General features: G+C 44.6%; 1 protein-coding gene across 8 annotated transcripts in view; it reads right to left on the minus strand.

The window, feature by feature from the left end:
- FAM184A (family with sequence similarity 184 member A) overlaps positions 1–9,276 on the minus strand; it is a 76,470-nt gene extending 67,194 nt beyond the window's left edge. For 6 of the 8 annotated variants that reach the window (XM_081139710.1, XM_081139716.1, XM_081139711.1 and 3 more), the window contains exon 1: positions 8,962–9,209. In XM_081139710.1, the coding sequence (XP_080995836.1) occupies positions 8,962–9,120 (159 nt within the window). In that variant the 5' untranslated portion in view covers positions 9,121–9,209. Of the gene's footprint in view, positions 1–8,961 lie in introns of all 8 variants that reach the window. The other 2 variants (XM_081139713.1, XM_081139717.1) reach the window with 2 other exon arrangements.
- Positions 9,277–27,695: the final 18,419 nt, after the last annotated feature.

Consider the following 27,695-nt stretch of genomic DNA (forward strand, 5'->3'; position numbering starts at 1 on the left):
ATTGTCTAAAGATGGAATAGTAAATTAATACTGTTAACTAATGGTGCCTGGCATAGTATCTTTTATGGACTAGGCATTCGACAAAAGTTTAGCAACCATATGGACCTACGTGCTCTATTTCAGTCATATTTAAGTATATCTTTTTTAAAAATATATGTTTATTGATTTCAGAGAGAGGAAGGGAGAGGGAGAGAGAGATAGGAACATCAATGATGAGAGTCACTGATCGGCTGCCTCCTGCACGCCCCCCACTGGAGATAAGTCCGCAACCCGGGCATGTGCCCTGACTGGGAGTCGAACCACGGTCTCCTGGATCCTAGGTCGATGCTCCACTGCTGAGCCACGCCGGCCAGGTGAGTGTACTGTATCTTCTTTCGTTCCTCTGACTAGACCATTATATTAAGCACATACATACACACACACAACTTCCTCTCAAAATTACACACGCTCTGTAAATAAGGTGTTTCACTAAGCAAAAGATCTCAAATAAGAATGAAATACTATTCAGTGTTTTGGTTATAAAATGTTTTTTAGAAGAAATGAGATTCTGTTAAGACTGTGCTGAAGGAGAAACGGCGTGAAGAATGCCAACACCTATGAACACACAGGCACACATTCAGCAGAATAATGGGATCTCTCTGACCAGGGAGTCCAATGTCTAGATATGCAAATATTCAGACTCTGTACTTCACAAGAAAGAGAGACATGGCAAATAAAAAAGTAACAGAATTTATTCCGAAATAAAATTTTAGCATTTGCCACAGGATTAGCAGAGGTTTGGCCTAATCTCCCATACATATCCTGAGATGGGAACCATGATCTACAGGGGATAAAGGACTCCATGTAACTTATAAATAGCACGGTTTAAATGTAAGCATGTTATTCTGGAAGGTAGGAAATTATTAATCTCTACAGTGCCTTCTAGTGAACTAAGATAACTCATTCTCTAACAATTTTGAATAAATAGGATGTATCCTATTATTTTACTAAAATTACAATTTTATTGATAATTTAAATATTAGCAGTGTACTTTATGAACCAAACTTCTATTTTCAAACTTCTATTCTCAAACCTCAAAATAGAGATGGTACATATAAATAAGAAAATACAGATTAGTAATCTTTAAGTCACTAAAAATACTATCCTTTATCATAAATAAAGTGGCACACATAGCTGAGTCTACTACCCAAATCCTAAGTCTTATGGCTGGTCACTCAGTCTTGTTTCTCCACCTTCCACACATCCTTTCACAGCTCAGCTTCCTTCTAGGTCTCAAAATGGCAGCACTACAAGATGTAGGACAAAAACTTTAGATATTCAACTTGACTACTTTTTATACATTCTTGTTAAAGTTTTGATAGGAAAGAAAGATATAATCATTAATGAAATAAGTCTGAGACGTACAAATGACAGTTCTATTTTCTAAAATATTGGCTTAGGTCTCAAATGTTAAATATACAAAAATACTGCCTACGACTTGTGATCCCCAACCTGCAAAGACTAGTGTTTCCAAAATTCATTTTTATGTATTAACTGACTGGCAGGCAGTACGAGACTATTTTCCAATAATGTTTTAAAGTACTGTTGAGTTCCCGCATCAATCTAAAAGGGTCTCTATGGCTCAGATCACACTTGAAACATAAAATATAAACCTGGCAGTAATATTTCCCCCACATTTAGAACTTTTCATTTGCCACAAAAAAAAAATCCTGTATTCAGTTAGCAACTGTCTCCCACTTCTCTTCAAAAAGGGAGGGGACACCAATTCTGAAAGACTGAATGTCCTCTTTACTCATAAGTAGTCTGCAGGATAGAAACTTTCTATGGTGAAAAAACAAGTATGGCATTAAGAATTTCCATGATTCACATCAATCCCATTTCATGGCATAATATCCGAGTGCTCACAGATAAAATTTTTTAAATCTCGTAAGATAAAGTGAAAGGGCAGATTATCAATATTTTACCAACCCTCCTCCCACCCACTTCCTATTGTCATTTATAAGTTGAACTGGTTTTACAGGCCCTTTATTCTTCATTCTCATCTCAAATTTAAGAGAGATAAAGTTTTCGGAAATACTCATAACTTTAAGAATTAGTGTACAGTAATTTACTTATTAATTCAATTAAAATGGACAGGTTGGGTCATCACATTTTGCTGAACCTTGATCCTTCATTCCACTTTTTAAGAGGCTGGCAATTAGAAGATGGCAAAGGATTTTTATAAACAAGTGAGAGAGGCAGAGGGAGAGAAGCAATTGGAAAGCTTCCAACTTCCTGCATTCAGGAATGGTTCAGGAACAGGTGGGTCTAAGCAACAGTCCAATTAAGCAAGCAGTCAAAGGAAAAGCATTTAAAATAACCACACACAACTTTGACACCAAGCATGGCAGTCTGTAAATCAATGCAATTTAAAAAAATTTAAGTCTGAAATGACTAAAGTTGTTAATAAAAACATGAATAATTATGACATTTATCTGAAAATACAAACGTAAGTAGCTCCCTTACAAATTTACCAAAGACACGGTTACATACTGTACCATCTATAAATCCAGAGGTTCTGCAGTATATGGGAGAGGAACACTGGTGTTTCGCTCTCATCAAAAGTCTGTGATTCAGATGGTAAGTAAAATATGATTCCAAGATGAAGAAAAAACCACCATCACCAATTCTGTGGCCTCTTAGGAGCTGAATGAATAATATTAGTTAGAAACAAAGCAGACACAGGAAAAAGAGACCTGCTATTATAGCTGCACCTCTCCTAGACCAATCCAGAGACCTGGGTTCATGTTCAGGTTCTGCCAGTGACAAACTGTGTAATCTTCAAATGACTTTGGGAGCTCACCTTCCACACCTATGAAATGAGGTGAGGCTGGTCAGAATCTATGGTTTCTTCCAGCTCCAAACCTTTTAACTCTAAAGAAAGTCCCATTATAAGTTTTTTGGACAACTGATAAATAGTATATCATGCTTTTGTGATCATTAGTAAAATATAAGAAATTAACTGAAACTACTCTACTATGACTAAAAGATTACATTCAAGCTACTGCATAATAAAATGGCAAAGCTACAATGTAATAAAGAAAAAAGATGTCCCATTTAGCATGTTCTATGCTAAAACAACACAAGTCATAACCAAAAGTAAATATATTATGAAACAGTACCTAGATAATTCAAACAAGCCACCTAGTGAACACTCAGATGTATTTAATGTACAGAAAACAGGATGGTTTGAAAATTTCACTGGTTTCGGTATTATCTAAACACATTCTAGTTTTTAATATAGTAAAAGCAGTCAGTATTAAGCCACTGATCATAAGACTTTATTTGCTAAGAATCTGGCATATCAATTACCTACCTTTTGAAATGACAAATATTTATACTTAAACAGAGTGCTTTATATTTTTATTTATATCAAAAATGTAAGTATATTATGAAAGCAGTTTAAGAGGAAGCCAATAAATATTTAAATACTTAAGAGTAATATATGGGACAGTATGGATGGACCTGGAGAATATTATGTTAAGCGAAATAAGCCAGGCAGAGAAAGACAAACATCACATGACCTCACTTATATGTGGAATCTAAAGAACTTAATAAACTGATGAACAGAGTAGATTCAATGACATGGAAGTATGGATCAGAATGATGAATCTCAGAGGGATGGAGGGGGCAGGTGCGTGGATGGGGAGAGATTTACCAAAGAATTTATACGCATATATGCACAACCCAAGGACACAAACAATGATGTGGTAAGGAACTGAGGAGGGGGTGGGGAAGGGTGGAATGGGTCAATGGTGAGAAAAAGAGACATCTGTTATATTTTGAATGATAAAAAAAAATTAATAAATGAAAAAAAAGAGTAATATAACTCAGCTGAAATGATCTAGCAATAACCCAGAAGACAAGCAACACAATTCCTCAGAATTATTTACTACTGACTTTCTCTACTGTATAACAAAATTACTTGATACAGCATCATCACCATCACTTTCATGACATCATCTTCAATAAATATTTATTAACCTTTATTCTATGTGTAAAGCTTTCATATCAAGGTCACAGAAAATATAAGATACAGTCTCTATAGCTGAGGAATTTAGTCAAATTAGAAAAACAAGAGAAGAGGAAAACCTAATGCTAAGCATAAGGAACACAAAGAAACTACTTGCTGCTCTGTGGAACCTTCCAGTACTCTACCTTATACTAATTATGTAAGTGATAAATGGACTGAACTATATCGAAAGTGCAATCAACTGAGAGGCACTGGGTGAGCAGTGAATATAACAGGATATTAAAAGGGAAGCTTCTATTGAGAACCAAAGACAAACCAATGTTCCAAAGCAGTTACCAGAACAGTCTCAAAATTTCCAAAGGCAGTCTAAAGAGGGGGGCGCTGAGATGTGTTACCTCCTAGCCCCAACACCAATGAGAGAGGCTTCAAGATTGCAGAGGGGGTTTGGAGAAACGTTCCTTGCGGAGTGAGTGCTATGGGAACAAGTGTCCTTGTCTTCAAGGGGGAGGGTGGAGGTGGATGCCTGTCCTTCACCTAAAGCCTAGGGGAACGGGCTTTGAAGGGACCATTTGAAGGGCTTGATGTGTATCTCACACCCGATAAAGAACATAACTGAACTGGTACCTGATTCATCCCTGGAAAATCTAAACATGAGGAGCTGGATGAAGAGGGCTGTGAGGGCAAATGAGAGACGGCTGAATTGGGACCCCTTCCAGAGTGTGCCTGGGCAAAGAATGAGTGCTACCTCTTTCAGCACATGTGAGCCCTTTGGGAAAGACACAGCAAGCTGGGGTGGGGTCACCTAAATCCATCCAGGAGGGTTACCTGGAGCTTCAACAGACCTCAGCAAAATGAACATGATGGTCCTGCCAGATCCAAGAGGCTAAGGAAGGAGCACGCAACCAGCCAGAATTCAGACATTTTCTCACTGCCAGGCAACTGAGGTGGAAGTTAGAGAAACCACATCTGCTGCTCCCCTTTCCTCTCTTCCCTTCTTCCATGTCCAACTTGGGAGGGGTCAAAACCAGGACTGGCAAGACAAAGCAGTAGAAAAGCCCAGTCAGAAGAAAAAGATTATTGATGCTCCCCCTCCCAGATTACTGGCTTCCCCCTTTGCAAGCAGAGCACTGGGGAGAGGCTTCATCCCTAACTCAGCTTGGTGTGGGGTGAGATCTTTGCAACTTACCTACTGAAGGACAATTCGCATTATCTAAACGCACCCAGAAAAGTCAAGTTGATCCACGAGCAGGGGATGAATCAACCTCATAGAATAAATTGAAAGGGACAGTGAATGACAAAACTAAAGCTGCTTTATAATTACATCCCACAAGTCCTCCTTTTCAACCTAATGCACAAAAGAGCCAACACAGTGGAGAGCAGAGAAGTATACAAATGTGATCCTATTAAGACAGAACTCAAGCCACCCAGCTTCTCTGCCAATCCTGAGGTGGTTCAGCCATTAACAAACCCAGAAATCTGCCACTACGTGATTCAAGAATCTAACAGAAATTCTTAAAATTTGACATGAGCAACCTAAATATAACCGACTCCCTTTAAAGGCAGAGACTGCGCCTGTATGTCTGACACTCAGCGAAGGGCCTCTTACATAAAAAGTGCTCAGAAGACTGCTGTTCTTTCCATGATATGGCTGCTGTGTTAGGGCCTTAGGAAATAGAATCTCAACAAATACGTCTGCAGCTGAGACTGGTTTTTAGTTAAAAATATAGAGCCCTACTGTGTGCAAAATTGTAACTTAGATGATTTTCACCCTTACCCTTCATAGCCAGCCAAATCTCTGCAAAATGCATGTTGTATTTTTCAATACTGTACTACAACAATGCAGAATAAATGTGAAAACTTTAAACTTTTGAACAAAAGAAAAATTAGTATACACATTTTTAAATAAAGTTTAGTAGAAAATTCTCAAAAGAAATACATTGTCACATGATGCTATTAAATGCAAATGGTTTATTTTAAAGAAAGGAACATTTAAAAAATATATTTATCCAGTACTTTACTAATACTTTGTTTGTTGGCATAAAATATCTCTTTTCGGCGACGGCCTGAATTAAGAGTCTAGTATCTCAGAGAGTTATACTATCATCATCCCTCTTTAAAGACTAGGGAACTGAGGCTCAGAGCTTAGTGACCTGCCCAAGGTCATACTGCTAGTAAGTGGTAGAGCAGGAGTTTTAACTCAAGACAGATTGCCAAGCCATGCTGACTATAATGCTAAAGAGTTGAGTTCTACTGACTCATTCCAATAGAAATAAAATCCTATTTAACGGATACCTTTATAATGTCTAACTTTGAAATATAAGCTATTGTCAAGTTCTAGCCACAGTTCTATTAACAAACCTATGCTGATGTAAATGTATTCTATATAGCAAAATACCAGTAAAGTCTAACTGTTGGCATAGTACTTGCGCTATCATTCTTATGGTATAGTATTTACAATGTGTATGTGTTTGTAAAATTTGGCGGTTTCCAAAATGGTCCATCAGAGAAACAGGGCTTAGGGTATGCTTCAGAAACTGAAGAGGGTTGGCTGCAACACAGTCCTATCACCAGACTGTGTCTCTCTCACACCTTATCTTAGAAATAAAGGCACAAGACAGGGGTGGAAGAAAGCCTAGATATTTCTCAAACTCGGATGATCCCCCCACCCTCACTCCAGGAACATTTGGACAATGTTTATTGTCACGACTGTGTATGGGGTGGGAGGGTGTTACTGGAACCTACTGAGTAGCACCTGCTAAACATACAGTAGTGCACAGGACAGTCTCACTATTCCCAACACAGAATTATCCAGTCCAAAATGTCAACAGTGCCAAGGTTGAAAAACTCTAGTATAAGAGATTAAATGTCTGAGGCACTTAGCAGAATGGGTGGTGCAAGTGTTAGAGATTGTAGCTATAAACACTAAATCAGGAGTCCAGGTAACACTCGTGATGAGGGCCCTGGCATGGGGGCAGCCTTCTGCTTTCTTAGATTTGAGGTAGGTCTTGGAAAAAGAGAAAGTGACAGGAACTTCTACCAGCACTTCCACCTTAAACAGTTGTGCTACATTATTTCTGATAAAAGAAGAGGAAATTGAAAAAGTGTAAATAAAAAGAAAAGTAGTTTACTGGAGAGATGAGGAATTTCTTTTATAGAATGGTGCACAGTTCCACAACCAAGTTATTGAGGGTTTCTATTACTTAGAGAAGGGCTCTGGAGGGTACGATCTAAAATAAGAACAATGGATGTTGTGGATACATCATAAGGGAACATGAAAATAAATATATATCCATGTGCTTCATTTTGGACATAAATATTTTGAAGATCACACACGACTTCAAGAACCCTGGCTTTTAGCTCCCAAATGAATACATGTTCTGATGGCACAGTATTGTTCTTTCTTGGGCCTGCCTTTCTCTGAATTTGGGGACCCTCTGTCACAAGAGGAAACAGTAAAAACTGGACACATATCAACACACAAACAAAACGCAAAACTGCACCAAACGTTGCCTTGCTTTGCATGCTTGAATAGGTGCACCCCTTCCTGTGCCTTCCATTAGCTCCCTCATTCTTTAGTCTTTTGTGTTGTCTTTCTACCCTCAATCACATTTCTTTGTTTTTGTTTTTTTTTTTAATATTTTGCATTGATTTCAGAGAGGAAGAGAGAGGGAGAAAGAAACGTCGAGGATGAGTCATTGATCGGCTGCCTCCTGCACGCCCCCTGCTGGGGATGGAGCCCGAAACCATGGCATGTGCCCTGACCCGGAATCCGGCCGAGATCTCCTGGATCCCAGGTCGGAATCCAGCCGAGATCTCCTGGATCCCAGGCCGACGCTCCACCGCGGAGCCGAGCCTCGCAGGCTGGGCCTCAGTCTCATTTCTTCACCAAAATCTTTTCATTCTACTTATCCCCTTTTCACTCTCATTTCCTTCTTTCCCTGTCTTCCAACTGTCCTACTTTTCTCTTTCAAAAGTGCCCAGTAGTGGAATTACGTGGGAACTATGGAGTTAAAAGTCGGGCTTGAGGGGTTCCCTAGCAATACGCCCAGGCCGCCCCTTGCCGCCAGCGCACCCCCGGCAGGCGGAGAGGGAGCCGGGGCACTGCGGCCCCGCTTCACCTAGTCCTCAGAAACCAACCACCTCACTCAGTGGATACCGAGGTTGCTCCTGCGATCACACAGGCCGAGGCTGTCTAAACTGCTCTTGCTTCGGAGATCACGCCTTTCTCCGAGTCAGCATTTGCTACACCTGTAAGCGCGCGCCGCCGGCGCCATCCTGAACGACAGGTGGGCAACCGAGCAGGCCGTTTGCTGCTTGAAAATTACCTGCTGCGAGGCCGGACAGCCAACGAATACAGGCCCGGGACTCACTCAGCAAACCTCGTCTGACGCTGTCGTGACCACAAAGACCCACTCCGTCCCCACGGCAGCGGGCGCGGGCCCGCGGACAGCGCCCCGCCTCGGGGGCCCACGGACGGCGCCCGCCTCGGGCCCACGGACGGCGCCCCGCCTCGGGCTCACGGACGGCGCCCCGCCTCGGGCTCACGGACGGCGCCCCGCCTCGGGCCCACGGACGGCGCCCCGCCTCGGGCCCACGGACGGCGCCCCGCCTCGGGCCCACGGACGGCGCCCGCCTCGGGCTCACGGACGGCGCCCCGCCTCGGGCCCACGGACGGCGCCCGCCTCGGGCCCACGGACGGCGCCCCGCCTCGGGCCCACGGACGGCGCCCGCCTCGGGCCCACGGACGGCGCCCCGCCTCGGGCTCGCCTAGACGGCGCCCCGCCTCGGGCTCACGGACGGCGCCCCGCCTCGGGCTCACGGACGGCGCCCTGCCTCCGGAACGCGGCGCCAGCAGCCCCCGAAGTTGCAGCGGCCCTGGAGGCGGGTCCGCGGCCGCCTCCCCGAGCGCCCCGCTCGCCGCCCGGGCGCGCCGGCCCGCGCCCTCTGACCTTGGTGAGCTGGGCGATCTTCTTGCTCATCTTCAGGTGCAGGTCCGGGCTGTAGTCCACGCCGGGCCCCGCCGCGGCCGCCGAGGGCACGAACTTGGCCGCCCCGGCCGCGGGGCCTCCGTAATGGTGCTGCTGCCGGCTCAGGCCCGGGGTCGCCATCTTCCCCGCAGACCCCGGCCGGGGCGCCTGCCCCCGCGCCCGGGGGGCGGCCCGCGGGGCGACGGCGTCGGGGACGCGAGAGCCGGGGCGGCGGCTGCCCGACCCTGCGCCCGGCGCCCTCCGGCCGCAGCCCCGGGTGCCCTCCTGCCCGAGACGCCCGGGTCACCCACGTCCAGGGACCCGGCGGCCGCGGGCAACCCTGGCGCGGGACAGGCTGCGGGTCCGCGGCGACAGCCCTGGCCCGGCCCGGCCGGCTCCCGCCCGCTCCTCAGCTCGCGCCCGGCGGGGGCGGGGGCGGGGCGGCGGGGCCCGCAGGGCCCGCTCCCACCTGGCCCCGGGACCCGGCGAGACGGCCGCCGGCGCGGAGGGAGGAGGGGACGCGGACGCGGACGCGGGAGCCGCGGAGCCGCCGTTACCAGGGCGCGCGGCTCGCGGCCCGCGGAGCGCGGGGCGGCGACGTCATTTCCCCGCAGCCAAGCCCCGCCCCGCGCCGCCGCCGCCTGCCCGCGCCCCGGGGTCCGCGCGGGCGCTCGCGACGGGCGCGCTGGGCTCCGCCAGGTGCTGGGCGCCGCGGGGGCCTCGGGGGCGGGGCGGGGAGGCCCTCGTGCGAACCGTTCGCGCCGCGGAGGCGGGGCGGGGCGGCTTGCGGGCCGGACGCGTGCCCGTTTACCGAGCCTTCCCACGCGCATCGTCGCGTGCGGTGGGCCCGAGTGGCTGCTGTCCCCAAAGCCGAAGCTCACGCCCGGCTCCCTCCCGGCGCCGGCCAGCACCGAGCCCGGGGCGCTGAAGTCGCGGGGACCCGACGCTCCCCGCCCTGGCCCCGCTTCCAGACCCCGCGAACGGGACGCCGCGGCGCCCCAGGCCGGCCTCCCGCTGCCGCGCTGCAGAGCCGGGCCCGCGGAGCGCTGCCCCCCCCCCCCGCCCCGGGGCCGTCCCCTCCCCAGGCGGCGCGCGCGGAATCCCGGGGGCCTGGGGCAGCCGGGCAAGTCGGAGGCTGGGGCGACGTCAGCCCCGTAAGGACGTGGGCTGGACCGAAACGGTCACTCCCGGACGTGTGCGCCTTCCTAAGCGTGTCCATTTCCTAGCGGGTTTCCTCTAACATCTCTACTCTTAAAAGTCAATTGAATTTTTTCTTTTAACATGTACTCCTCGTATTGCAGCAAGTAGGTCGTTCTGGGGCAATCTTAACACAAACTTCAAAAATGTAGAATTGTGTCTGTTTTTACAATATCAGTTCTCCATGCGGTTTGGGAGACCTGAATTCCCCCGCATTGTAATGTGATTTCTGTTTAGCATGCAAATAAATAGTCATCATATAAACCTGAGATTATTAACAAATTCGAACGGGGCCCAGACTAACAAAGTGTTTGTGACAAACATCTGAACCAATAAGGGGAAGGTTGAATAGGACCTTGAAATACTTCCAGAACTGCTGGAGTTTCAGAAAGGAAGTCTGAAACTGGCTACATCTTTTCCCAGGTGCTAGGTACTCAGCCCACCCCCTGCCCTTCCAACCGCATGAATAAATACATAAGTAAGTTGTCTAGGTCCCAGGTTCTGAATGGAGCAGATAGCCAGAAACAAGTATCAGGCAAATTGTCCTCCTTTCTTAAGCGCTAATGATTAAATGAAATTAAAGAGTATTAGGAGTTAGTGTTTTTTCACCAAATTCTAGGCATGGAAGGTTCACATTCACTTCAGCACTCTCAGGTTCTGTACATTCTAAGCAGATTGGATGCTCAAAGGGGCCCCAATTTTATAGCTAAGTCATGCTAGGGCAGAGAAGGTGTTTTTGTTTTTGTCTCTATGATATCATGGAAAGAGTAAGTATAGGACTAGAAACAAGGAGACCGATGTGTCACCTCAGCTGTGTCACCGAACCCATTTGCCAATCCGTAAGTGTCCCTCCTCTGAGAAGACTTATCCATCCCTTCTGGCTCTAACGTGGGTTGCAACCCCTGTCCACTGGTAACTCACTCTGAACCCCATCACACGAGTTTCTGCCATCACTATCCAGCAGAGCCCAAGAGGAGCCTTTTCCTAAACACTAAGCTCAAAAGTCATCCAGTGTCACTCCATGAATTTATTCTCTTGCTCTACCAGAGTGGGATAAAAACGGGTTACCTGCTATATAATCCTATTACAAATAATACACAGAAACAGGAAGAATAATATAATAGACCCAGATTCCTATCTTCCAGAACTTACATTTTAAAAATCCAGTAAAAGAAGTATGTAATAGGGGGGAAAATGGGAGAAGCTAGTTAAGAAATCTTTATTAAGTGCCTGTTTCCCTCATGAGATGGTTTATGAGGAAATATTTATTTATTGAATTCCTGTTATGTGCCAGGTTCTGTGTCAGGTGCTGAGGCTGCAGTGAAGACAGAATCAGTCTCTGTCCTCAAGAAATTAGCAGTCTAGTGGAAAAGACAGACAAGTAAAGAATTAGGTGCAACACAGTGTGGAGTTAAAGGAACTTGAAAGAGGAGCACTTAACCTAGCCTTGGGTGTCAGAGAAGGCTTCACACGCACAAAAAGGGCAATGCTTGAACGGACTCCTAAAGAGGGTAGGGAAGGTGGACTGCGAGCCCTGAGGACAGCAAGCATGAGGCCTTGGAGACCAGAGAGAACATAACATTTAGGGAATCGTAAGTGGTACAATATGACTAAAGCAGATACCAAGATTCTGGGGTGGGAGGGGGCTTATTTGCCTTGATGAGGAGGCTGAGACTTTATTCATAAGGCAATGAGGAGCCACTGAAGGGTTTTAAGCAGGAGAATAAAATAATAAGATTTGCATTTTAAATATTTTTTAATGTTTTTATTGATTTCAGAGAGGAAGGGAGAGGGAGTGAGAGAGAGAAACATCAATGATGAGAGAGAATAGGCCACATCCTGCACGCCCCCTACTGGGGATCAAGCCGGAAACCCTGGCATATGCCCTGATCTGGGATCGAACCACAACCTCCTGGTTCATGGGTTCACGCTCAACCACTAAGTCACACCAGCCAGGCTAGATCTGCACTTTAGTAAACGTTATTCTTGTGACGGTGGGAAATGGATTACAGAGGCAACTTTACAGGTGAGGAGACTAGTTAGCTAGAAGGCTATTGCAATTATTCAGGTGAAAGAGGGTAGACCATTGACCTAAAATATGGCAGAGAGAATAAAAGAGATGATGGGTCATCTCCTGTCAGGTCCCAGCCTGTCCTTGGTATTGGTAGATAACAGGCTGATCTCCAGGCAGCCCGTCCAAGTTCAGAACTTGGAGACCAAGCAGTGCCTTTGGCACAGTCCTGCTTGAAGCTCCTTTCCTAATTTGAAGGTTTGATGGTGTCAACCTGTAGGATGAGAAATGGGGTTAAGGAAGAGGAATTCAGGGAGTACAGAGTGGGGGCCAGAGAGGCAATAACGAGGAGAGTCCAGATTTGGGGAAAGTATATCTAAAGGAATATGGGGGTGAGAGCGATCGGGACATTATCTTCCATCCTTCCCACCTAGTGGTTCGCACTGTTCGCTCTCACCTCTGCCTCCTGACTGCTTCTGTTCACAGCCTGAGAAGTGCTAGTTCCCGTTTCAGAAATGTTTCTTCACTTAAGTGAAGAGCTTGGCCTTCAGCTCTCCGCCTCTTTTTCTCTCTCTTCCTGTCCTCCTCTCCAGCTTCCCGCGCTACCTTCATAAGAAGAACAACAAAAAGCAACAGCCGAAGCAAACTAGGAGCCGTCTGGAACATACAGCTACAGCACAAGTGTTACATGTCCACTTAACCGAATTAAGGAAACGAAAAACTGAGATGTTTCTCGTCTTCAAAAGCAGAGTCTGCAACAAGGACTTGGATACAAGAACTGTATTTGGAGAGTGATCAAAGAAAGCGTGGTGAGCGAGGGCAAGTGACAGGAAATGGCACGTTATTACTGTGCGGGCTACTGGGCCAACGCCGCCGGGGCTCACTACCACCATGCCCTCCAGGAGAATGCAGAGCACTTCGGAAATAGTCCCCACAAGGGGCAAGGAGGTGGGGGCATTTGCCCATCAATATCTACTCATGATTGGTTGATGTTTGCTCTCAGGGCATTAACTCCCCAGGCAGAGACTTGCTTAAGGTTAAGAGGTCATTGGAGGTAAGCAAATTGTCTACCCAAGCCCAGCTGACTTCCAGGGCGGGTTGAGGGCATGTGAGCAGGGCACTGATGTCACAGTTGCATAGTTTTGCCTGAGAATGTTTTTCTATATCCTGATTATGTAAAAACCAAGGAAAACTGAACAAAGTATGGGCTTCAGTTAACAACAATGTATCATGCATTAATATAAAATGTTAATAATAGAGGAAACTGGGTGTGGGATTTGGGGAACTCTCTGGTATCTTCACATTTTTCATGTAAATCTAAAATTGTTCAAAAATTAAATTATTTTAAAAATATATGGGAGCCTGGCCGTGGGTGGCTCAGCAGTTGAGCATCAACCTAGGATCCAGGAGATCACGGTTTGATTCCCAGTCAGGGCACATGCCTGGGTTGCGGGCTTGATCCCCAGCAGGGGGTGTGCAGGAGGCAGCCGATCAATGACTCTCATCATTGATGTTTCTGTCTCTCTCTCCCTCTCCCTTTCTCTCTCTGAAATCAATACAGATGTACTTAAAAATAAATTAAATAAAAATAAATAAAAATATATGGGATACAAACAGTTAAAACAGACCTTAACTTTCAAGCTATGTTTTCTGTTTTTCCAATAATTTCCTAATAAAGTTGCTTTGCCTTTTAATAATATAAATATACATGAAAACAGATTCATATGACATAAATTCATTTTAATCTGTACTTCGACAGCTAATATTAAGTATATTTATTGCCAAGATACTAGTAAGTTAGTTGACAAACATTAATTTTTATTAACTGTGTGTCCCTAACTTGAAGATGTCAGTCATGAACAGCCAAGTGTCATTAAATTACCCATTCTATACTTAAACTGCATCATTATTCAAGGTCAGAGAATCGTCTTGGGTTTTTGGTGTGCTTTTTATAAATGGTCATTTGTGAATTGGATATCATCAGGAACTGAAATGCTATTAAAAAATCAAACTGATTTATTTAAAGAGGGAACATAGTAAACAATAGTTTGCATAGCTATTACTCAGAGTGGGACCTTTTGTTTTTTTTCATATTTTCACAGTCTCATGATTTTGGGGAAAAAAAGTAAGCCAAGAGCTGACTATGCCATTAGGTTCTTTTACTAATTTAACTTTTATATTAGAGGTCATATGAGTTATTCACCGTAAACTCAATATATCTACTTAATTGCTTGGCTCTCATCTTAGTTTTGAAACTAATTGACTGGATGGACTTTGGTAAACTACTTAACCTTCTTGTGTCTCAGTTTCCTTATTCCTAAAAATGACAAATTGTAGTTATCTCACAGGACACAAAGATGTCAAGACAATAAGTAAAGTAATAAGACATGAAAAGCATTTGGTAGGTGAGATATATTTCAGAGGACTAAAAGTTCTTTGTAAATACAAAACTCACTGAAAAAAATCTCTGAGATGTTATGGCGAATGTGAAAGATTCTGTAAGATGACAATTGGTAATTGAGACTTTTTCCAAAAATGAAAAACACGCACACGCATATACTTGTTCTACTAATTTATCCAGGTTACTTTGTGAACTATTTCTATATGCTATATATCCCTTTCATAGCTCTAATGGGGATATCAAAATTTAGGGGTAAATCTATATCTTAAAGTTTTAATAAAAGTTAATTCATAGAAAATACCACTTTATATATAGTAAACATTAAATATATAAATTGTATGTGGAAAATAATGTCTGCATCATCATAGTCTGCCAAAGTCAGTAACCTCTCTCATAGATGCTTATGTTCATACTTCTTTCTTAGGTGTCATGGGATTGTAAAGTTTTTTAAAACTTGTATTTGTTAGTACTCCCTGAGTGTGAACTCACGGTTTCTGAAGCAGAGTGGATTGTTACTTGCTTATGGCAAATAACTGTGCCAGCTCCCCTTTGCCCCAGTTCTTAACCCTATGCTGACGCAATGAGAGGTAGACCTGGTGTCATCCTACACATGGCTAGGTTTGTAACGTAGGCAAAAAGTCCTGAAAATATGTATCTGGGCACTTTAACAGGAAGCAAAATCAGATTTCTCCCTTCCCCTCCTGAAAGGTGGGGACAAAAACCTCTGTGGGGAGGATCCTAGGTTCTTAACCCCCACCCTTTGAAATGTAAATAAATTTCTCCAGGGGGAGATAAGACTAGTATCTCCCTGGAGGGTTTTTGTGGCAATTTCATAGCTAACCCAAGTGGCAGGCTGAAATGTGAAATGGTAAGAACTCCATCACTGCAGCCTACAAGGATAAACTTGAAGGGCATATTTTTAAATGGATATCATAGATGGAATTTCTGTATCAGGAAAGGTGATAGAACAGAGATTCTCCAAACTTTCTCCTTCTGAGTATGTGATATAAGTAAAAAGAGCATTGATTCCCCCCTCCCCTGTTAGTAGTCTGAGGAAATTTAAGACACATTCATTAGTAGCAACATTCTTTCCAAATATCAACTGAATTGGAATAAAAGGTCAATCAGACCAGGTTCTCCAGAGAGTGGAAGGAGGGTTTCTGGGAAGAAGGTCCAGAGCTGTGTTTTAATGAGCTCTTCACATAATTCTTACGCACTCTAAAGTCTGACAGGCACTCTTGACCATGGTGCTTGTTAGTACAGTATAGAGAGCTCTGGCGTGGTTGCCATGACATCCCTTTTCTTCTTATTTATGGTAAATATAGGTAGCTCATCCAGACACCTACTGACACCCTTCTCAAATAGTTACTTTTTGTTTAATGCGGTAGAAGTGTGAGGAACTGGAGAACTTGTCCAGAGCAGAGTGCAGCCATTTCCAGGGACCTGAAGTCTTTTCTGTCTTCTAAAAATCAATGTGAAATTCCCTATACCTGATCCAGGCTGTCCGGCACACCTCTGGACTTCAGCTTGCTCCCTCCACGTCGGTGGCTGAAGATGGAAGCAAGCCTTGGTAGCTATTCTTGCCTCTGCCAAAGTTTCAGCAATCTGGGCTTGTTACTCTAGAAAATTTTTTCTCGACTTATTTTTTTAGGACTCTCTACCTTTTCAAATTGTATACTTCTCTTCAAATTGCAGAAGCCAGCTGGTTTCCCGGCCCCTCTCCATGGATTGAAAATGACTGTACCTCTGAAGGTTGGGTTGGCCTTTTCTTTGGAAGGAGTCCTCCAGGCCTCGATGGTTTGATGGAGAGTGAACAGAGCTGCTGGTTCATGAGCTGAGACTCAGGACAATCTTGGGTACCCTGGGAGGCTGCTAGGTTTTCCAGTCATAAGGGTTTGAATGGAGTTGGGAATTCTGGAAGGGATAATCTCTATTCTCCAGAAAATAGGATGGGCCTCTCCTAGTCAGCTTCAAAACATTTTCTTCCTAGCATTTGAGGTCACCCGTGAATTGACCCAATACTACAAATCTAAATCTATTCTCCATTATTTTCCAAAACAAGATTTCCTCTGTCCCACAGTTAAGTCAGTTGTCTTCATATCTCTTTGCTTTTCCTTCCTTTCTACTTTTCTACTTGGAAATTTCTTTTTTTTAACCTTTTTTCATAAATTCTTTCTATTCCCTTCTCCTCCATAAAACCTTTCTCAACTTGTTTTTTTAAATCCTCACCAGAGGGTATTTTTTCCATTGTTTTTCAGAGAGAGTGGAAGGGGGGGGAGAGAGAGAGAGAGAGACATCGATGTGAGAGAGACACATCAATCGGCTGCCTCCTACATGCACCCCAACAGGGGCCAAGGATCGAGCCTGCAACCTTGGCCAGAATCAAACCTGGGACCCTTTCAGTCCACAGGCTGACTCTAACCACTGAGCCAAACCAGCTGGGACTCTCAGCTCTTCTTGGTCTTAAATAGTCTCAATTTCTGTAGCACTCATCCTCCAAACCATATAACTTAGCCATTAATTACATACTGTGCTACATAATTTGCTCTACTATTAATGTCTTAGTTTTTTTTTAAATTCTCGGAATAGCTTACAAGTGTCATGAGACATTCCACACCTCTCACTTTACAAATGCAAAACCTGCTTTTAGTATAGAGAAGAAATGAAGGTCGCAGTTTAGCTCTATCCCACTGGGTGCTCTGATTCTCAAATATCTTCTCCAGACTCTCTCATTTTACTTTTTTAAATGAATCCTTCTCCTTCTCTCTCTTGGATGTTGATAAATGTTCATTTCACAGAATAGATGTATTAGTTATGTGTGCAAACCACCAAGTGTTCTCGTAAAATAGAATACGGATGTAAACAATTATTTTGACCTTGTGGCATTTCATAAGCCAATTGTTATAGCACTGTGGTAAAATATGACAAATTGAACTCTTTAGTGAATAGAGACTCTCACATTCATGAGGATTTTTAGGAGAAATATTAGGAAACTCAAATCTACTATTATTTAAAAAATCATTCTCAAAATAAAGTCATTCTCTTCTGCTAGCTTCACTCCTAAATGCCATTCCTTCATTTACCTAAAGGTCTACTAACTTATTACTTTAAATACCACACTATAACTGGCTAACTATTTTTAGATGCACATCTGATTAAAATGTAATTCTGCACTATATTTTAGGCACATTTTCTCAATTAAAAACAATTTTGTTTAGTATTTCTGTCTTTAAACACACCTTTACCCGTCTCAGAGGGTATCCATCCATCTCACTTAGGGACTGGGTTCTGCTTTATCTGCCATAAACCCAACCATGGTAATTTAACCAAATAAGGGGAGTATTTTTTCTTGCAAAGCGAGAAGTAGGAAGTTCTGCTGGAAGGTGAGTAGCCCAACTAGATAGAGGTGGGTGGCCCAGGGATGGTTAGCACCTCGCCTGAGTCTCCTTCCCCAGGCTTCTTTTCTACTTTGTGGTATTGAACATGTGGCTTTCATTTTCCTGGTTGTCTCATGATTTCAAAAAGCTGCCCCATATTTTGTTTCCCATCCAAGTTTTAGGTAAGAAGCAAACAAATAAGACGCATAAAATAGAACAATAAAGAAAACAACAACAAAATTACAAGGAAAGAGGAAAGACCTACATCAGGAAGGCAAATCCTTTGGTCTTCTCAAGGACAGAATTGTGCCAGGTGGTCCCCTCTGGCTGCAGTAGAGACCAGGAAATTTAGTGGTTTGGTTTTTTTTGGTTTTGTTTTATTTTTGCCTTTTTAAAAGTTGGGTACATGTGGGCCTAATAAAAAAAGTTTTTTGTTTTTAATTTTTAAGGAGGAAGGGTCAACAGCTAGCAGTGTCTCATAGAAAAGTCAGAGGCCAGTCACCCATGAGTGAGTAAAACCCAGTTGCAAGTTCCCAGATGCGGCAGGGAGATTATACTGCATGAGTGCTTGGCTGAGGCACTTCAGGCAAGGTTGTGGAAAGCTCTGAGCTAATTTTAAGCACTCAGATACTGCCCCTGACTCATTAGTCTTTTATATTTCACAACTAAAGTGCTCCTTATTATACTGATTGCTTCAAATGAACCCAAATAAACGCTTCAAGTGTTCCTTTCAGTGAATGTAGGAGACCTAGAGAAAAATGTTGATTCTGCTCTGAAGGGGCGACATTGAACACCGTACACAAAGCAGCTGTGCTTTTAAACGCGTGACGACTAGTTAATGGATATTTGCTGCCACCTACTGTTTAAGCTTGATGTTCATCCTGGCGGTCACCAGTACCTTGAACAATGAATCCAGGAGTGGAAATGAAGCAAGCTGCAAGGAGAGGATCCTTGCCACGGCTACGGTCATATGCTTTTTCAAAACCGAATTCCCTGTCAGCACACCAAGGTAGATAGCAGCAGTGTGCACAAGAGCCAAAAGGGAGAAGAACTCAGGTGTCCGTCAGCAGATGTGTGAACAAATGTGGTACCTACTTCCAACAGGATATTCTTCAGCCTTAAAAACGAAGCACATTTTGACACATGCTACAACATGTGAATGTCTTTGAAGACATTTTGCTCAGGGAAATAAGCCAGTCACAAAAGGACAAATACCGTGGGATCCCACTTACATGAGATTCCGAGAGCAGTCAGCTTCCTCGAGACAAAGTGGAAGGGGGTCAGCGGGATGGGGGAAGGAGGGAGGGGGCAGCTAGTGCTTACCGTGTGCGGCATTCCCGCTGGGGGAAGCCAGGGGGCCCTGGAGCTGGGTGGGGAGGACGGTTGAACAGTGTGCATGGACTTAACGCCACAGAGCCGATCACTGAGAAACAGTTACAATGGTAAGCTTTATGTTGTATACATTTTACCACAATAAACATTTAAAAAATATATGTATATATGTGTGTGTGTGTGTGTATGTGTGTGTGTGTGTATTACATTTCCAGGGAAGCAAGCAAGCTGATTCCGTGGAAAGCAGAACTGGGCTTACTCTATATTACCCTCAGTAGCAAATTGGCACTGTCTTTGGGTTCCTTCTCCTCCTGAAAGAGTAGGTCCCTTGCTGTTGATGGAGAAACTGCCATGTTCTAATCGCTGTGAAAACTGTTTTGACAGCATCAGGGCTGCAGCAATTTAATGTCCTACAAAAAAGAATGTAGCAGCTTCAGCTTCAGGGAAGGAGGCAAATGCGGTAATTTGGGCAATTCATATTTCTCTAAAAAAGCAATTTCTTGGTATATGGAGCTGAATATTTTCATGACAAGTAATAGTTTTGGGGCTGTATAACAGTCCTAGAAAAATTTTTAAAAATTTCTATGGTCTTTTGGTAGTTTTAGAACATAGCAAAGTAATAACAGCATGGCTATGTATACATTATTTTAACTGTTAAAAACTATAAAATCCCTGAATTTTATTTATTCCTGGAAAGAAAGCATGTGGGTGCCTCCTATGCCCATGAAATGATTACATAGCGTCACTTAATGAAAGTGTTTCAAATTGAACATGTCATGTATAGTGACTTCCATCCAGGTTATGTTTGAGTCATTTAAAAAAATCTTTAAAGATTTCTTTTCTGATCATTGAAACTTTAATGGATTTTACACATAGTTGTCTCCTCATTTCTTCTCCTCTTCCAGTTTAACGGTTTCCACCCCAACACGTGACTGGAATCACCAGAAGCTGTTCCCCTGAGGAGTGGCCCACCTGAACTCACTCCAAAGAGAAACGGAATTTTATTCTTTTAGGAATAAAATTAGGAAATCGACTACAATCCTGCTTCATTACTTGAGACAGTCACACTATTTTTTAAATAAGGAAACACATGTAGAAAAGATACGAAGTGAATGGAGAAATAGATGCAACATATCGGGAAAGGTGAAAGGCAGATGCAGCGGCCCACCGGGTTACACTTCCCCAGCGCTGCTCGAGCCCATGGCTTTTTTGGGCAGAGGCACCGATCCCCCGGATGGGGATCAGGGGCATTTTGGCTGTCAGGCTCCCCGCCAGCCTGGTGGAAACTTTGCTAGAACTGTGCCGGAGCCTGAGACTCCCCAGCCCTTCTAACTCCTTTCCCAGGAGTGGGGCTACCTTGCCCTCTGAAGCCACGGCCCTCCTACTCCCGCTTTCTACCCATTCTCCTCCCTGAATAAGCCTCTCGCACGTCTCAGCCACCTTGCTGTCAACGTTTCAGAAGTCCTAGTTTACACACCAGTAAACACACCGACTTACCAAGCTCAGTACAGGCCGAGGACGCCTGAGTGAGCCCTTCCCCTGAGAGAGTAACCCACCCAGTCCCCAGACCTGGCTTTCCTACCTGCCTCAGGCAGCCTCAGAAGGCCCAGGCCCCAGAGCACTCATTTCAACTTGTTTCACGCATCCCTCCCCTTTTAAACTCTTTCAGGGTTGTCTTTGAAATTCTAGTGTGATCAACACACTCTCCTGTATTTCAGCTGGCCGTGAGTTCCCCCAGATCTCCCCAGATTCCCAACATCCTTCCCCTTCATTTCTGCATTGAGACCCGGCTGTGCCCTGAGGCCACGGGTTCTCCCGCAGCATCCCTAGTGCCCTTTCTGCGGCAGTGCCAGGGTATGGGCTACGAGTCCCCCTCACTTCCCACTCTTCTGAAACCATTTTTCTCCTTTTTCCTACCTCCCACCCCCAGTGGTGGTCCCTTGAAGCTCACGCCACATAGCTATGCCGTGTTGCTCTCATCTGTTACTCACGGAGCACTTTAGCTTCCAGCTCAGAATTGTTCGCCACTTAGGGTTGGCAGATTAAGCAAATAAAAATGCAGGATGCCCAGATGAATTTAACTTTCAAACAGCACACAATTTTTAAATTTTATTTGGCAACTCCCTCTCCTTCCTTACTCCCCTCATCAATTTCAGTGTTTCCATGTCCACGTGGATAACCCTACTACCACTGGCCTCTTGGTTACTAACCTCCTAACCTTGAATGATCTTTCCTTTTGTTATCTTTAGCATGCATTTCTATAGTCACACTCAAAAACTCTGCCGCCTCCAAATCTCAGTTTAAAACAAGCGTCTTCCACTTCGGCCTTCTAGTCTTGTGGCTCACATGCTCTAGAACAGGAGTTGGCAAACTACGGGCCACATGTGGCTCAAGGACAGCTTTTGCGCAGCCCCTGAGCTAAGAATAGTTTTTACATTTTAAAAGAGCACTAAAATTAAAAAAAAAAAGAATATGTGACAGAGACTGTAGATGGATCATAAGGCTGAAATATTTACTGTCTAGTACTCTATAGAAAAATTTTGCTGACCTTGTTCTAGAACCTTCTTCATTACAATTGTTTGACCTTGTTGAGACCTTCAATTCATTGGTGTCCCTTCTGTCTCAATATCAGTTATCTCCTGACTTTCCTTTTTATCAAGCTTAGATTTCCTGCCTCACTCCCTCTATCTCTTTCACTTATCTCTAACTTAACCAAATTTAACCCAACTCCACTCTTTGTGCTTGCCCTCCAGCGGCCGAGTTTTGCTCAAGAAAAATCAGAAAACCTGGCTGACAAGGACATGATCACAATGCCCAGTAATTCTACCACTTTTCCCTCATGAATGGGCTTTTCCTACATCTGAGATCACCGCTTCATAGCTTCTCTCTAGTCAGTGCTCCTGAAGGTGTTGTCCTATTTCTCTATTACTTTACCCAAACTTCTCAAAATAGTTGTTTACACTCACTCTAAAATGATTCTTAAATTGTTTCCACAGACCTAATTCTCCCGTTCTTAGCCAGATGTCACAAGAAGGCAGAGCCTGTGGCCAATTTTAACGCTGAGGCTATGAGGTGACAGAGAGGGAAAGTGAAGCAGTGTGCGTGGGAAGCAATGTGCTGCCCTGGCCGCGGCGAGAAGCTTGGCCATGAGGAGCTCTCTGGGCAGATGGAGGAACCGTGTCTGGGAAGAGGCCGATGTCAAGAGAGGGGTAATTCATCTGCCCGCGTCCTCCCATGTCCTGTCTTCCCATTGTCAAAGTGACGGGGGAACCAGAGGCCCTGGGTGTGTGGTTGGTTGATCAAGCTCAGTGGCAGAATGGTGTCCACCCACGGTGGTGGCTGAGGCCGGACACACTGTCAGGAGGTCGGGAGACAGGCAGTAAGGCTGAGGGAGCCAAGGGAGGACAAAAGCTATGCCCATATCTTAGGTCAGGCTGTTAAAACAGAACACCATAGACTGGGTGGCTTAAGCAAAACACCATAGACTGGGGTGCTTAAACAAAATCCCATTTTTTCCTCACAGTTTGAAGGCTGGAAAGTCTAAGACCAAGGCACTGGCAGCTCTGGTGTCTGCCGACTGCACTCTTCCTGGTGTGCAACCGGCCATCTGCTGTTTTTCCCCACGTGACAGGGGAGAGAGAGAGGGGAAGCAAAGTTGGTCTGAAAGCAGCAGTCAGAACCCCCGTGCCACCCCCAGGTCCTGAGGCCCGTGGGCGTGGGAAAAGGGGCCGCAGGGAAAGCAGCGTCCTCGCAGGAGAGCCCGAATTCCCTTAGAGCGGGGAAAGGAAGAGAGACACTCGGGGGAGCTTGAGGATATCGGGGATTTTGCTGATGGGGACCGTGAACCGCAGAAGGCGCAGGCGGAACATTCCAGGGAGTGGGGAGGGGTGGGGGAGAGGCGCAGGAAGGGGACACAGGCCTGTGGGGTGGAGTGCAGGATACAAGACGGAGCAAGGGCTTCTTGCGGATGACAGAGTTAAAAGCGATGATGATGGATCCGAGGCTGAGGGTGGGGTGTAACTGCTCAACATTAGGGGAGGCTGGGGAAGCAGGGTCTTGTTCTTAGTGTACAGACCTCCCTTCACCCCGATGCTGAGGGTAGAAGGTCTAATGCAGGTGTAACCGCGGGCCCAGAGCAGGCTGTGGGCCCTGCCCACTTCATTTACCTCGTGCCATGCCAGTCTCCTCTTCGACCCTGTAGTGTGGCCATACCAGCTTTCTGGTGGTTCTCAGAACTGAGCTCTCTGCAGCCGGAGGGCCTTTGCACTTACAGTTTCCTCTGCGTGAAATGCCCTCCTTCTCTCAGCTCTTTGCATGGCTGGCTCTTCTCCCTCAGGATTCACCTGAAATGTAACTTCCCCAGTGAGGCCAAAGGTAGACACTGTCTGCTATTCTCCGTCATAGCACCTTCAATTTCCACCCTAGCAGCTATTTTTTTAGTTCATGTGTTTTGTTAAAATGTTTATTGAAATTAAAGACCCATGAAGACAGTTGGATCTTTTATGCTCCCTGGTGCATCCCCCCCGAATAGTACAGTGTCTGGTGTAGTAAGTGCTTAGTTTATAATTATTGAGTAAATGAAACTCAGCCAGCGTAACAAGAACCCAGAGGTTAAGGGGTGTTTCTACAGAGGGATAAAGCCAGTAGCCTGCCCGCCTGCATCGGGCCTTCCAGCTCTGTAAAGTGGATTTGTAAAGCCGCCCCCTTCGGCAGGAAGGAGCCGCAGACAGACCGGGATATGCGTTCTCCTCGGGGGCTCCCGGTCCCTCTCACTGTTCCTTGGGAAGCCTGTTGGGGATGGTGGCCCCGCTCTCCAGAAGGCCACAGGGCAGAAGGCGAAGAGGCGCGGCTCCTGAGGTCAGCATCATTCGCTCATCGCCTCCCCTGTGGGATTAAGGAAAGCTTGGTGGTGGCTGTAATGAACTGCAGATGGGACACTTACTGTGGGTGGGTCTGACAGTATTAGTGAGGTGTTCTTGGTTCTTATCAAAATAATTAGGGGCTAAATGAAAGAAAGACACAGCTTCCCCCTTTGCTTAAACACACCTCTGGGCTGAGAGGTCTCATTCACGGGAACAGTGCAATAGAATGAAAAGCAAAAGCAGAATAAAATAAGTAACAAATCATTCCTCATCCCCTTCCAGTGATTGTTCAGCATTAGAAAAGAAGAGTACATGAATATAATGGAATATTATGAATCCCTTAAAATTATAAATGTGTGGATTATGTGTACAAATGGGCTAATATAATCTGATAAGTGAAAATGGAATATGTAATTAATACAATGTATATATATTATAATATAATTTGATATATAATTAAATGTACACTACACTTTCTAGTGTGAAATACGTATTAATAAGAATTTAAAGTAACATGCAATATGAAGACAGTTTTATTGGCGTGATAGATACAGTAATCTTTTTCTTTAACTGTCCATTTATACTGTTATCTTTTAAATTTATTTTTTAAATGTTTTTTATTGATTTCAGAGAGAGGAAGAGAGAGAGGGAGAGAGATAGAAACATCAATTTGATGGGCTACCTGCTGCATGCCCCCTACTGGGGATGGAGCCAGCAACCTGGGCATGTGCCCCGACTGGGAATCGAACTGTGACCTCTTGGTTCATAGATTGACACTCAGCCACTGAGACACATGGGCTGGGCATAAAGGACATTTTTAAAAAATTGTGGTTAAAACACTGTAGGGGTAAAAAATTTCCCCCTTTTTCCTTTCTAGGTACTTTGGCTGGTCTAATGATTAAATTGATTTAAGGCAGGAGGAAAAAACCCTTAGTTTTGTATGTATGGAAGCCCCATAAAAATATGATACTCAAAGTAACCAAAATAGGTAATTTTTATACCTTTTTTGACAAAGAAATGGTAGTTTGTGAAGAACTGACAAGACAAAAGGGTTTGGGCTAGGGGTTGTAAACTGTTGCAGTGACAAGTTTTGTTTATACAGCCTTCTGGGCCCTAAATTCCCTGTTTCTGGTGATAAGGATGCCTTCTACCTGTCGGGTAGAGGGAGGGTACCTTTCATTTGGGAGATTTGTCTCCAGCTTTCAGGGAGACAAAGGAGGGTCAGAGAGTCCTTTTTGTATCAGCTGTTTCTCAAGTACCTTTAATTCAAAATAATCAATATGCAAAGTGGCATATTTTGGGTTGATATATTCTGAACCCCTTCAATACATATACAATAAAATTTATCATCTTAACCATTTGAAGTATGCACTTCAGTAGTGTTAAGTATTCACACTGTTCTACAACCAACCTCCAGAATGCTTTTCATCTTGCAAAACTAAAATGATACCGTTAAACAATTCCCCATTTCCTTCTCTCTCTAGGTCTGGGCGACCCATTTTCTACTTTGTCTCCAGGAATCTGACCACTCTAGATACCTCATATGAGTGGACTCACACAGTATTTATCTCTTTGCATGGGTGGCATTTTAAAGGTGGTATTCATAGGCATTTTGTAGAAACATTTATTTGCAGTCATTAATACAGCATTCCATTTTGGAAGAATGTTCTGCTTGTTAGAGATGCCAAATGCAGCATAACAAATAATAACAGAAATAGGGTATTAGAAATACAGTTGACCAGTGTACTTCAAGGGTAGAGAAAAAAATTAAGCATTTCCCCTTCTTTCCCAAGATGTAAAAGCACTGGGAGTGGGAGAAAAAGGTTGACAAGGAAGGGAGACGGACACAGTGTAAAATTGTTCCTTCGATCATTCACTCACTCATTCATTCCTTCCACAAATATTCAATTAAGATCATCTACTTTGTGCCAAATGCTGTGCTAGGCCCTGGGGAAGCTAAAGAGAGTAAAGCTGAAGCCTCTGCTTACTATCCAGCCAGGGAGACAGAGACAGGTGAGTACAAGGTGATGAATGTTGTATAGGGGACCACAGGGTGCTCAGAGGGCTGAGAACAGAGGTTCTCTGTGAGGAAGTGATGTGAAAGGAGTAGGCATTAGCTGGAAAAAGAGGGTGGAAACGCAGTGAAGAGGGGGAGGTGGAGACTGTTTTAGGCCAGGGAAAAGCATTTACGAAGGGTGGAAGCTTGAATGACTAGGGCACGTTTAAGGAACTACGGTTAGTCCATTATGATCTGAGCTGGTACTTGTCATAGTTAGCTTTACAGATCATGCTAATGAGTTTGGATCCTCATCTTAAGCCAAATGGGAAGACATGGAATGGTTTTAAGCAAGAGTGACTAGAATAGATTGGTACTTTAAAAGTATCACCCTGGCTGTAGTTAGAAAATATAGTGACGGGAGTGGCTATGGTAGAGTTAGGAGGCCATTGCAGATGGCCAGGACCAGAACAGCCAGTGGACATGGAAAGAAGGCAGACTTAAAAGAGATGCAGAGAGTAGACTCAAGAGCACAGTGGTTGGTTGGATTGAGAGGTGATCTGTGTACCTCCAATTGCAGGAGTTATAGGATTAAATGTGGCTGCATGTGTTTTAATTCACAGTTGTTCCTTTATACCACTAACATTGTGTCTTCTCCATTCACAAGATCCTTTGGTTGCAACAAGACAGCAGATCTTCTGTACCCTTTTGGAATACTTTCCCAATGGTTTGGAGTATTTCACTATGAATAAATATTTAAGCAGGATACAGAAGATCTGGATTTCAGTGTCCGGTTTCCTAATTTGCTCTATGAGAGGGTCAATTAAGTAGCCAAAAGTCTACTTAAACCTCAAGGACTGAATCTAGGCCCGATCCTTCTGAATCCGTGGAAACTAATCAGAGCACTGGGCTCACTCTGCTTTCTTCCCAGGTTGGCCTGAGTTGCCAGCTGCAGTAATAGAGGAGCTGGTGGTACCCCCTGAGGAGGAATTTTTGTATTACTCCAGCCCGAGGAGTGATGCAAAACTGGTAGCCAGAGACAGCTATGCCCATAAAGCTGGCTTCATGGCCTGGTCTCTCTGGAATTTGCCCAGTGTATCACATGGCAGGGCGATCTACCTTGAGCACCTGGGGCATTTAACCAGAACCAATTTCCTTTAACTTATCCTCTCTCAGTGGAAGAAGATAATGACATGAATTTGACATAAAATGTGCTGAGTTCTGGACTTTATTTTGTTCTGTCCTCAGAAATTTTAATCAGCCTTGGAGCTCTGTGCCTGGGCACAGACACCTGGATGCCATCTGCAGGGGGCAGCACTGAGAGAGCCCTGCCTGTGGATTACCTATCCTTTGCCAATCGGGGCTCCCCTCAGGAAAACCAGTCATGAAGCAGGTGTAGTGGGGATTTTTTGCCCTTTTAGAGCCCAGATCCATTTCATTGGGACGTACGTTGCCTTTTTCTGAATTCTTCTCATAATTTGTCTTTACATGCATTTTAATTTAATTTCACTCTTATAATTGCTTAGATGAATTGTTATAA

The sequence above is a fragment of the Miniopterus schreibersii genome (genome assembly GCF_964146895.1).
Source record: "Miniopterus schreibersii genome assembly, chromosome: 6".
NCBI lineage: Eukaryota > Metazoa > Chordata > Mammalia > Chiroptera > Miniopteridae > Miniopterus > Miniopterus schreibersii.